Raw genomic sequence first — 13,833 nt, 5'->3', positions numbered from 1 at the left:
GCTTTTCATTTAACAAAAACATGCACATAAATTAAATAAATTCACCAGTAGAGACTGTGGAGGCAAAACAGTCACACTAAATCTTGATCTTCACATAAAGTAATAAAATAATGTGGGCATTGCAGCCTGTGAAAGAAACATTGACATTTTATCACACAAAAATGATGTTGGGGCATTTCACCAGCATCTCTACAGGACAGCAGAGGCACGTGTACAATACAATGACAATACATTCAACATTTATAGTCTGACACACCATTTCATCATCACCTGGAATTCATTTATGGCCAAATAATGAATTTGAAATGAATTGAGGTTAAAAGAAATCTCCCCTTACTCATTAAAAGTAGAACAGCCTATGTTTATTTGCAGTTGTGCTCTTTTCTTTCGGAAAAGGGGGAAAAAAAAGAATATGCTAAAAATACACATCTCTCCTCCCTGTTGGTGTCATAGATCTGAAATAAAGTGAAGCTTCTCTACAGTTTTCGATCTGTACAGCAGTATTCCTTTGATCGTAAAGGGTCACTTGATTTAAAAGGACATTATTCTGAGAATGGATTCTATATCATGTTTCCTGGAGAGCTTCAGGGTAACAGATTGCCTGTAACACAGAAAGCTTGCTGCTCTTTTTACTGCTACTGTCAAGGATTTAAGCCTTGTCCCCATCTCTTTTCACTTCAATTGCTCATGAAAACACCAAGGCAACAATTTAAAATTGCTCTCCGTCTATGGATGCTGGTGTTAGTACTATGGATACTGGTAGCAGAGAAGGGCACAGCACTGGTGGGCCTGAGTTTTTTCAGTCTGGCAAGTAGTTTTTTTATTTTATGATACACTTGCCAATTGCCACATATTTATTTAGCCAGTAAGTCACAATACAGAAATGTTGCAGCAGCTTGGCTGGGTACATATATAAGGGTGTATTTGCTTTACAAATATATTATGTAGATATAAACAATGGCTCATGTAATAATGTTTACTTAGCAGTTTGCCATATCTCCTTGATTTATTTACCCTAACGTGATGTTAAATCTGTAACATTAACTTTAGTCAGTTGATTAAGCTATTTAAGCAACTGGTCTTCATTTTTTATCTTGCATGATATTGAAATGAATAGCCTTCATATTATGGTTTGATGGGGATCACTGTCCTGAGCGATCAAAAACATTGACTGTGAGATTGTCATTTTATTTTTTCATTATTTGCATATTCATCTTTTTAGCCTCTCTCTACTGATAGCAGTATCATTTCCAAGTCTGGTAGCTACAGAACAAAAATAATAATTCCAAAATTGTCTTAGAATTTGCTAAGAACATTTAAATCTGAGGTTCTTTTGCACTTAAACTCACAAAACTCGAATTAAAATTTCAATTATTTGAAGCTAAAAATAAAATTTAAAGACTCGCATGTACATTTTTAGCATCTGAAAGCTTGCAAGGTCATGTAGAAGTCAATGGGAGCTGTCCTAGGCAAAAATCTAACTATTTATTCAATCAAGTTTTTTTATATTTGTATTTTTTAAATAAATAAGCAAACATTTTGTTTTTTTAAGTGAGTTTATTTGGAGTAGAAAAAAAACTCAAACATTTTCACAAATTCAAATTTTTGATGTTAACTATCCCTTTCAACAGATATACATTTGTAATGCTATTAAAAAGAAAAAGTAAAACAATACATTAAAATCAATTAGTGCGACTTGCAGTTGAAAATAGATAATATATTTAATGTATGAGTAGAGTGCAGTGCCGAAACCTAATCATAAATAGGCCATAGCTCTCATTGTGAAAGAACATTTGCTGAACATTTGTCCAGTTATTGTGATCAGAACCAGCATTCAACCAATCGTTTTGCAGAAGTAATCTATCAAGTAGCTGCGTATGCGTTTAATGGATATACAATATTAATTGCAATCTATTATAATTTCAGATCCAAGGGAATATTCACCCACACGCTATCATCATTCTGCCCAACACAAATGGCATGGAACTGTTGGTGAGCTACGAAGATGAAGGAGTTTACATTGATACATATGGACGCTTCACAAAAGAAACTATTTTGCAGTGGGGGGAAATGCCTGCCTCTGTTGGTAAGTACTCCTCATTTAAACGATTAATTTCGCAGAGCTGCCTCTTGCCAAATTGTTTAAATAAATTACATTAATGTAAAGATTTAAAACAATAAAGGTGCATTATATTGTGCAATTAAAAATCACAATGCAATAACAGTTTGAGGAACAATATTACATTGATGTGGATTTTTATTCTTATTGGGGCAAATTGTTTTCCTCTTTGCGATATAAATGGTGTAAACTTTGCTGATTTTCTAGTAACCCATTTCAACCAATTAGCAGGTAGTATTTACTGATCAACTGTTAAAAAAAAACACGTGATTGATTGCTATGGTAACTAGAAGTTGGTGTTATTGCCCCATTTGTGTTTTTTATTATAATACTGCAATACCTCCTCCCATATGCATGTAGAGTAACAATGGCCAAATCTCTTGTATATGCCAATCACAATTTTTTTTAAATTTTATTATTTAGCGTTTGATAGTTTATAGGGGGTGCTTATGTGTATGCGTTGCAGCATAGCCCAGAAAAGGAAAACTGAGGGAAAATAATAATCAACATTCCTACTCCTTATGAATCTTTTCTTCTCAACAAAACTGCATACAACATCAGTGGGGAACAATTCCAACAGGACATTAAAGAACAACAGTGCGAAATGGACATTTCTCCTTTTCTACCTTCTTACAAACTCATCAGCTACATTTGTAAATTGTCTTTATTGCATTATTTTACTGGTGAATATACCAGTTATGAGAAGTAAAGACTAGGCTTAATGAAGTTCAAGCCTATGGCACATGGGGTCTGAAAATTCTCAAGTGTAGATTTTCAGGATAACAATCAGCTGACAAGTGTCAGTGCTGGTGCTACTACCATTTAATATATATCAGGCTACTAGGGTTCCAGTAGTGATACAGATGAAGCCACTTGGATTTGTGAGTTAAATGCGTCATGACTCAGAGTTAATTGAAGAAACTGTGTTATCTAAAGTTATCTTAACTCATTTAATGCATTTAACCTTTTCATTAGCATACCAAAGCACCATTGTTCACAATGGTGAATGCTTTAATTAGATGGGATGTTATGTCACAGTTTTCTGTGTTAAATGAGATAAATGGGATATCTGTGTTTAGTTATTCTGTGTCAAACAGACAAACCAAAGTGGCTGCATCTGTATGTTAACAATGTTTGCTGACCAGCCCTTACATCCTGCATCTTTCTGTTAAGAACCAAGGAGTCAAAATACTAACTTGTTCTGGTAATGCTACATTAGTTAATATCAACTGTATACATTTATACAGTCGATCTGGTTTTTTAACCATCAGATATAAAAAGCCTTTATCATTTAATGTGTTACAGAATTATGTGGAAAATGATACCTAACATGGTAACATTTTTTTTTTAACCTTACTGCTAATGTGGTAATGTGCTTCCTATATAAATTGAATCGACAATCACATTGCCTCCACTGAAGCCTAAAATCCCCCTTTAGCAGGGAAGATCTGTGCCTCCAAAGATGCCCCAGTAGCTCCCTGTCTTCTTTTCTGCCAATATACACAATATACAGTACACATAGAATATAAGGGGCAGATTTATCAAAGGTCGAAGTGAATTTTCAAAGTACAAATTTTTGGGTATTTCAACCATCGAATATTCCAACTTCGATTCGAAGTTGAAAAAAGTTGAAGTTGAAAAAAACGTTGAAATTGAATATCGAAATGTACTGTCTCTTTAAAACTTCAACTTCGACCATTCGCCACCTAAAAGTTTCCGAAGTACTGTTTTGTCCTATGGGGGACCTCCTAGAGCCTGTATGGAGGCAATTGGGGGTGTTTGGGAGAAACTTCGAATCTAAGTAGATCAAAGGCGCTATTCCTTAGATCATAGGATTTGAATACAGACCACTTCGACCCCCAAAAACCTTCGACCTCTATTTATTTGGTCTTTTTTAATTCGAAGTTCGAAGTTTTTTTAACTTTGAACTTCGACCTTTGATAAATCTGCCCCTAAATGTCACACTATAAAGCTGATTAGTAATTAATACAGATAATTACTACATGGCAGTACAGAAACCAGTGCAACTAGCATCAGAATTTAATAATCAGCCCTGTAACATCAGCTTAAATAACAGGCCAACCTCATTTTCTGCTTGATAATTTGCAACAACCCCTAAGCTTAGCTTCTCAACAGCTGCTCAGAGCCCACTGAGCATGTGAGTGTCGCAGACACTTTCCAAGATGGTGACCCCCTGTGACAGGTTTGAAGTCCTGGATCATTGTTGCTATTGAGAAGCGGAAACTTTAGGCTGGTGCAATAAGTTCAGTATATAAAGTATGGCATTTTTAGCCCTATTCATTTTTAGGGTTTAGTTCTCCTTTAAAGGGGTTGTTCATCTTCAAACACTTTTCCAGTTCAGTTGGTTTCAGATTTTTCCAATTACTTTCTATTTTCTATTTGTGACCATTTTTTTAATATTGAAGTGTAAAGTTTGATTTTTCACCTTCTGAAGCAGCTCTGGGAAGGGGGGGGGGTAGCAGACTCTTTAAATGTTCTAAATTGATACATTTAATTGATACATTTGTCATTTTTGTCCCTGCACGCAGAATCCCTGAGTTTCATTAAAGACAGCTGTTAGAATTAATACAATAGTTGTTAATATTCCACAGATGTTGCTAAGAAATGTATCAACTAAATGTATCAACTGCAACAGTTCAGAATCCTGGATCACTGAGCTGCCCGACGGAAACACTAGAGACTCAAACATAAAACTTTAAACTTACATTTTGGGAAAACGTTAAAAAATAAAAGATGGAAAGCAAATGAAAAAAGTCTTTGTTTATGGTGAACAATTTGAAAACAACTCAATTGGAAATAGTGTTTGGAAGCTGAACAACCATAAAATCCCATAGAAATGTAAAAAATGGTTTACATTGGATATTAAAGCACTGTGGTCTGAATTCTCTGTTAAAAGCTATATCAAATGTTGCCAGAACAACTTCTTTCTAAGTGCTAGTGTAGCCATGCAATAGTAGTATCTGACCAATTGGCCACTGACCAAATGGATGAATACTTCAAGTGGTTGTAAACATGTGTGGACAGCTTCCATTCTTCCACCTTCATTTTCAGCTGAAAATGTCTGAAAGCTATTGCTCTAAAGTTTTGTGCTATTAATGGCAAATGCAGATCAGCCATCCAGTCAGAAGTCTCTGTATAATCAGTTGCTCCTTATATCAAAGTCTAAAAAATGCAGCAGCTGGGGCATGGTAGGGGTTTGTTTATACAGATGGCTTCAGCAGTGGGCTGCTGATTTGATTTGATTGTACTGATATAAACCAGAACTAGGATAACATTTATAGATACTTCATATTCATGTTCGTTCATTTTCCAGCATACCTCCAGTCTAACCAGATCATGGGTTGGGGAGAGAAAGCAATTGAGCTTCGGTCAGGTGAAACTGGAACCTTAGAGGGTGTCTTTATGCACAAGAAGGCTCAAAAGCTCAAATTTCTATGCGAAAGAAATGACAAGGTAAAGTATCCGCCACAGCTCAACAAAACTATATTTGAAAGAAATAATATTGGCAGATAAAGTAAAACTTGGAAACTGTGTCTCCCATAATATTTACTCACTGATTCATCTACTTAACCTTGTTAAAACTGCCCTTGGGTTTGTAGTAAAGAGTGTGCTATGCAAACGCTCAGCCTTGCAACATTAGTAAGATTAGATAACATAAGGGAAGCATATAAATTAAGCATCCTTTATGGATCCAAGAATGCCAATATTATTTTGACAATAATGCCTTGCATTTCTGAAGGTTGGCACATGGGGAGATTTGTAGCCTGGGGTTAAAGGAACGGTAAAATTACATTTTTTTTATCAAAAAAATGAAAACTACACCCTCCAAATAATACCCATGCCTTACAGCATGTTACTTATTTACCTTGAGTTCATCAAATAAAACTCCTCTCCATGCTCTGCAATGTATTTTGAAAAAAGGCAATAGTGCACACAAATCTTCCCATCTGTCATAAGCCTAAAGGCTCCCATACACGGGCTGATAAAAGCTGCTGACTTATTGGCCCATGTGTGGGGCCATCCGACGGGTATCCCCAATCTTATCGGCCCGATAGTAGGGCAGATGTCGATCAAGTAGGGTAAAAATTCCTATTGGATCGCGCCCGCATCTGTTGGTGGATGATGCGGTTCTGCCCGTATTGCCTCGATTCTGATTCGATCGTTGGGCCTTAGGACCCCGGATCAGCCCGATATTGCCCAACTCAATGTGGGCATCTTGGTCTCCAAACGAGCAGATCTCTGTGTATGGCCACCTGAACAGTCAGATAAAACCATGGGATTATATGGCAAGGAAAACATATTTTTACAGATAGCTAGGCTATTGTCTAGGCATAGCCTTCCAATTTGTGTTAATATGACACTAATTATATGTGTCACTCTTCTTAGATTCATAGCGTGTTATAACTATGCAAAAATGTTATAATCTATGAAAAATAGTTACACAACTTGTTTTTTTCCCAGGTGTTTTTTGCTTCGGCGCAATCTGGAGGCTGCAGTCAGATTTATTTTATGACGCTTGGACTAAATGCCATGTTCAACTGGTAAACCCAAAACTGCATCTCTTGGATAGCAAAACTGATTGTTGTCAGAGGTTGTGCTTATTGTTAAATGGGGCATAAGCTTTCCTTAAAACTAGACTCTCTTGCCTTAACTCTCCAAAGTAGGTGTCTCAACCTTAAGTACAGGTGTTGCTTTGAGAATCCATCTCTACTATTGCTGGATGACAGATTTAAGCATTGATAATATGCTGTAAAATGCTGGGTGCTATAGGGCAGCAACATTTGGATGGAGCAACATTGCTATGGAAGGTTTGTTACCTTTACACCACAAGCTGACATCCTGCACATGATGGAAGTGTTTATTTGACGTCATCTTTCAAAATAGATGCACTGGAAATTGTAGCATTCAAATATTTATGATCCTTGGTGCTATGTTGTGATCTTGCACACATACCAACCATATTAGCAATATTTTGGAAACATAAATATGTTGGACTGCCTGACCACGCATCCTGTGAGATGTACTGTATTATTTCACAATTATTATTATTATTATTATAGTTTATTTATAAAGCATCAACATATTTTACAGCACTGTAATTGCAGGGACCACAAACAGTACAACAACTTACAAACATACAGTTTATTAAAGCTGATATAACAGGTTTGTGTCCTATCGTGCCTAGAATCCTCTGTTACCCATTTTAATAAATTGAATTTGCTCAGTCTATCATTTTAAGAGCACTAAATTAATTCTGAATTCCTAACTACGAGATGTTGCACTTTTTTGGTGGCTGGTCTGTATGTACCAACTAAGCTATGTTGACACTGTAATGAAAAAATATATCTTACTTGAAGGACATGCAGTTCTATTACATTTCTGAGGTCCTGTATCCTGCAATGTAAAATATGATTGTAATATAGTTTGAGTGACATTTCGGTTTTCAAAATTAATGAAGGCAAAATGAACCAATCATGCACACAAATACAAATCACTTTGGCAAATGTAAATAGTTCTTTAATATGCATGCCAATGTGATTAAATAAATATAAAAAAAGAAAACTTATAAATCCAACATATATTATATAGTAAATGTTCAAAGATAAAGGTTATATAATTCAATATGATTATGAGGAGGCAGTGCAAATTTTAGTTAGCTTCAGTCTGCTGCTGGGCTGTCATATAAAAAAAAATAATTCAAAAATTTCTGAACCATGTTATGAAAATATCACAAATCTTTACCAGTCCAATTTTTGCTTTTACTGTAATACAATTCATAAACTTGAATTATAACTTTGAATCAGGTATTTATTAAGCAAAACAAAAACGTGAAAAACTCGGATGTAAAACTTCGACATCTTAAAGCTTGCAAGGTCATAAATAAATAAAGCTAGTTTTAGCTTGCTATGAGGGAGAAAGTACAAACAGGTAATATATAAATGCAATAAATGTAAAATGTGATGTTAGATTAATTTATCTGTGCATACACATTTCTTTTAATGGTAGCATCATCTATATGTCTTCCTTTCTGCTGGTCATTCTGTCCTAAGCAAGTTTTACTGTGCTTTAAACTATATCAGTCTCCAAGACGACAGTAGGCTGTAAGCTTCTAGAAATTGCATTACGGGAGAGACCTGTCACTTCTTAACTGCAAAATTCATGGTAAAGTAATTATCTTCTATTGTGCAGTGTCCAGAGTAGGACAATAGCAATTAGCCCACGCATGTCCAAAGTGCGGCCCGGGGGCCAAATGTGGCCAGCCTTCAAATTTACACCGGCCCTCACCCTCCATCATGAAATTAATAATAATGCAGCCCGCCAGCACAGTGAAATCAGGAATCACCTAGCCGTAATATTTGGGCACATTAGTGAAATGATCTGCCCCTTGGTCTATACTGCTGCCTGTGTGCTGAAGATGTTAGCAATAGACACATACTGTGATGCACTGTTTCACATACTTCTTTAGGGCTGTAGGTGTCAATAGACATACTGACGTGCCAGTACAGTAAACTCCGAGTACGTGTCTATTGCTAACACCTTCAGCACACAGGTAGCATTATAGACCAAGTGGCAGATCATTTCACTAATGTGCCCAAATATTACTGCTACATCTACGTGATTCCTTGTTTAAATGAGTTAAAGGATGTAAAGGCTGAATGGTCAGCCCCCACACATTTTCACCTCACCAAATCTGGCCCTCATTGCAAAAAGTTTGGATACCCCTGCATTAGCCCATCCTTATTTCATATTATGTGTATTAGTGATGGGTGAATAAATTTGGTAGGCACGAATTTGCGGCAAATTTCCACGTTACGCTGGCAGCTAATATATTCGCGAAAATTTGGTGAAAATTAGCCGCTGAAAAATCAGTTGCTTCAAAAAAATTTTGGAGAAATTGTACTTGAACAGCACCACTCAATCTTTGTAAGATAAAAATGCCTTTATTGTAGACTTCTGGGCATCACAGCAATGTTTCAGGCGTCAAATGGCCTTTTATCAAGCTGATAAAAGGCCATTTGAGCTGATATCAAGCTTGATAAAAGGCCATTTGATGCCTGAAATGTTGCTGTGATGCCCAGAAGTCTGCAATAAAGGCATTTTTATCTTACAAAGATTGAGTGGTGCTGTTCAATTACAATTTCTTCAATATTGACCGGTGATAAGTGGTCACTGGGGAGCCTGCACCACAACTTAAAAGAAAAAAGGTGTAAGAAGTCGTTGTGACTGCTCTTTCTACTTCTCAAAAAAATTTTGGTGCACATCTGAATAGTCGCATGCATAAAAATTGTCATGCAAAAAAATTACTCGGACGCCCATTGACTTTAATGCACTTGGACTAAATAGGCCGTTTCGTGGTAAATTTGTGAATTCTTCGGAGAACCAAAACGGGATAAATTCGCCTATCACTAATGTGTATAAATATATATATTTATTTCAACTTTTCAGCTCCTAACTTAAGCCATCCTCAGGAAGTGCAAACAATACAAACAACCAGCACCCAGGCATTGGCAATGCATGGGAAAGTTGTTAGTAAGTGATCATATTTGTAATGGTACTATACATATTAGCTACTTGTCAAATACAGTGCAGCCCAGGTATTATACTCATTAGTGCTTTACAAGCCTAGGTGCTATACTGCACAAATGCAGTTGCCCCAGCAACCAATGAACAATTAGCTTTTATGAGTCTGTTACCAGTTAGACACTAAATCTGATTACTTGTACCATAGTGAAAAGCACTGGTGCGATTTGGCACCTGTCTTAGTAAATTGTCCCATGAGTGGTACAGCATATTATTGGAAAAGATTGTAAATGATAGTGGAAGCCACATTAAGTGAACTCAGAAATGCCAGGGAAAGGCTAATCTTCTCTAAATCTTTATTAAGGTGATGGACAAAAGAAAATCTTTTTTCCAAAGCAGAAGAGTCACTAATGTATTATTCAGCTTCTGATCAGGAAAGTTAAAGTAAGTGGTATGAGATCAAATGATAAACAAATCACAGGAAATAAAGGGCAAATAAAGTCAAGATTTAAGGTCCATAACACACAGGACATTTTTGCATTTATGTTAAATGGTATAAAGTCAGAGGTAAAATACAGAGGGACATTTTTCAATTATAATTGCAAGGACCAAAAGCTGTCAGGAAATGTTATTGGGAAGTTGTTACTGAGGAACAGGCCAGGTAGGTAGAGGCAAGGTTGGTACAGATTTGCAGGCAGGGCAAGTACAGTCATTTTAGTACTACTGTAAATGGAAACAATGCAGCGTGGAAAAGTCCAGTAATAGCAACAAAGGGTTAAGCAAGTGTCAAGTCAAATGCAGACAAGAGTCAAGGCATGGAGATTAAGAACATGACAAGAGTCCAGCAATAGGGAGCTAGTAGTAGTGTTCAGGACGTGTAACAGGAACCTACGATTAGGCAAGAGCACTGGTGATGGGGGAGTTTCAATATCTGAATTGTGAGCAGCTTGCAGAGAGTGAACGTCCGTCCCTCCTGTGAACCCAGACTTCCCAGTTCAGGATGGACGATGTTGACATGCCAGTGGGAGAGCAGTTACAATACTATCTGCACTGGGAATTCGGTCAGTCAACAAAGTCTTTTTGTACTTGAGAAGAACATTTAAATGTTGGTAAAATGGTGGTTTTGACAAAGTTATTGGAAAAGTAAATATTTATATGATGGCACGAGGGAGCGTGTGAACATTTCTCCTTTACAAAGCATTGCTGTCTTGCTTTAAACAACCAGATCAATTCCCCTGTATCTATATAACTCTGGGATTGTATTTTCCATTTAAACACTGGAACCTTCACTCTGGAAGTGCCAGGAGGCTTAGGTGAACCTGTAGCCCATCTTCCTTTAGGGTTCAAGCACACGGGCAGATTCGGGGAGATTTAGTCGCCTGGCGCAGCAATCTCCCCGAACTGCCTTCACCCTGCCTGCTGCCTGCTATAATGAGAAAACGCCAGCGCCAATGCACTCACGGCTCTTCGATTTCCAAAGTCGTCTCATGAGGAAACTTTGGGCAACTAAATCTCCCCGAATATGCCCGTGTGCTTGAACCCTAAAGGAAGATGGGCTACACATTAACCTAAGCCTCCTGGCACTTCCAGACTGAAGTGTCCTAGGAAGATTCAGATTTGTGTCTGCAAAGGTCATGACAATATTTTTAGAAGGGATAGACTTTCCTTTCTTTTAAAGGAATACATTTTGATTTCTTTACAGTGGTACGTTACTACACTAATGATATATTATATAGTATATATATATATATATATATATATATATATATGTACACAGACCATAATTGGAAGAAGGGCCTTAGCAGCAGGCCCTGTCTAAAAGTAACTCTACCTATCATCCAAGCCTACATTAGTTAACTCTGCCAGGATTTCTCAAGTCATCCTGTTTGCAGAAAACTATTTCATTAAAAAATAACCTTTCCCATGAGCACTCTATGCACAAATGCATTTTATGTATGTATTTATTTTTTTACAAGCATTTTTAAACTTACTGTTACAACTTTAAAAATGTTTAAACTTAGGGAACTACATTTTGGGACCCAATATTGAGCTTTTTATTCAAATTGTAGATTGAGCTCTAGGATCATCCTCCTCCTCCTCCTCCTCCTCTACTAAGTTTATAAAGCCAGGGTGATCAATAAAAACAAACATAAGACTTAGGCTAATGCCAGACAGGGGCTAAAATCAGTCTGCATACTTTCATGTTTCTTCGCCAAGCTGAATGTGCCTGCACCCAAGCAGACACAACAATTATGGGTGCAGGCAGGAGAGGAGGCTAATGCCTGCATAGGGATTGGTTTTCATCCTGCTTACTAATTCACATTTTGTCTCCTTACAGGCCGATTTCAGCCTCTTTTTGGTATTAGCCTTAATTTTAACTGAAAACCTCCAGATTTGGCATTGTCATTTTAAATCACACATTTATTTCCCTTTGTATGAGTAAAGTATACACTGAGATTCCAATTGTTGAGATAATTTCCTTATTCCTTATACTATGATCTCCCATATATTGTCTAATACTTGCAAGGGTTTTTTCTATGTTTACAGACACATTATCCTATCTACATTTTGCTGGGTGCATAGTAAACAAAGTCATGAAAATGAGCTATTCAATGGTAAAAAAAATAAAAGACAATACATATATTTTTTTTCCTAATGAACCAGGAGGTCATAGCCAAATATCTGCTAAATAGAGCCATTCTGCAAAACATAGGGAAATTAATTTATTTCATGATATACATTACATTGTAAAGCTGAATGTTTTGTAATCAATCCCCTTTGAGGCCACTGTTGGCAAATATCCTTGTTATAGAAGTTTCCAGTAATATGCAAATGTAATTATCAGTACAGATGTGGTGTATTATTTTTGTATGGGAGTGCATTAATACATATTATTTTAAGGTATTTGAAAAAAAATGATGATTTTATTCCATGTACGACATCAGTGTACAGAATGGAATTTATCACATCTTTGTATGCTTTCTTGAAAGCAACTTCTCCAATTATTAATAAAATGATCCTACCGAAGACGAGTCTGTCATTTCCTTGTTTCTTTGTATTACTTCAGCTGCTAAATGCCACACAGTCACAGCTTAACCAATGAAATATATATTTAGACATATTTATTAGCTCTGCACAGTTGAATATAATTGGCAATCAAACCATGATGAGACATTTAATACCTGAAATGTAAAACTAGATTATTTTGTCTGTTGCGTTGCTACAGTGATATACACTTTGCTTGTGTGTGGAGGGATGAAAGCCAGTTAAAGAAATACACACAACAAAGGATCATTTTGAACAAAATACTGCATATCAGGGCTCTCGTATACAGCCGTTTTTGCCCAGGCAGCTCCATTTTTATTTCATGTATTTATTTATTTGCACACTGAATGGGAACAAAGTTATAAGAGAACTAAAATCAAAAAATAAATATGGCTAGAAATGCCAAATTTTATATATTGAACTTATTGGAGGATCCTTAAAGGAACAGTTCAGTGTAAAAAAATAAAATCTAGCTAAATAAATAGTCTGTGCAAGATAAAAAAAATTCTAATATAGTTAGTTATATAGGCAGAAGTTGCCTAACGAGGAAACTTCGGTTGACTTCGGAAAATGAATTGTGCCGAGTGCCATCCCGGCAGCAATTTGCATTTTAGCGGACGGGAAGGCAAGGCAGGCAGTTCGGGTAGATTAGTCGCCCTGAAGAAGAGATTTCTCACCGGGGCGACTAATTTCCCAGACTCTTAAGATTCACCACATTTATTGTAAGTGTGCTCAGATCTGTATGTTGACTTCTACTGAACACTTCTGCTGAAGTAAAGGGTAAAACTAGAGGGCATATTTATTAATATTGGATACAAACATCACCGGTGATCAGAATCAGATCTTTGCTTTTGTTTTCTTACTTGTAGGTGATTGCTGATTGCTATGGGCAACAACATCACCAGGGATGTTTGTCTCCATTGTTAATAAATATGCCCCTAGGTCTGCTGGTAGGGTAGCTGACTCACAGCCAGTTTTATGTCGGTTTTTACCAAAAAGGAAAAATAAAAAACCCAGCCTGGCACTAAGCAAACACATCAGATAGTATTGGGTGGATGGGGATAGATCCTGCACCAACCTGAACCCCCCAAAAATGTAACAGCAGTTCCCCAGCAAAGCAGAGCTGA

The 13,833-nt window shown here is 36.6% G+C and overlaps 1 protein-coding gene across 2 annotated transcripts in view; it reads left to right on the top strand.

Moving 5' to 3' along the window:
* Positions 1-8,555, top strand: part of LOC108700131 (mitogen-activated protein kinase kinase kinase kinase 4) — a 126,745-nt gene extending 118,190 nt beyond the window's left edge. For both annotated transcript variants that reach the window (XM_018233032.2, XM_018233031.2), the window contains exons 30-32: positions 1,927-2,086; positions 5,454-5,593; positions 6,602-8,555. In XM_018233032.2, coding sequence (XP_018088521.1) covers positions 1,927-2,086; positions 5,454-5,593; positions 6,602-6,685 — 384 coding nt within the window. In that variant the 3' untranslated portion in view covers positions 6,686-8,555. The remainder of the gene's footprint in view (positions 1-1,926; positions 2,087-5,453; positions 5,594-6,601) is intronic.
* The last annotated feature ends 5,278 nt before the right edge of the window (positions 8,556-13,833 follow it).

The sequence above is a fragment of the Xenopus laevis genome, chromosome 8S, assembly GCF_017654675.1.
Source record: "Xenopus laevis strain J_2021 chromosome 8S, Xenopus_laevis_v10.1, whole genome shotgun sequence".
Lineage (NCBI taxonomy): Eukaryota > Metazoa > Chordata > Amphibia > Anura > Pipidae > Xenopus > Xenopus laevis.
This window is presented reverse-complemented; position numbering and strand designations above follow the sequence as displayed.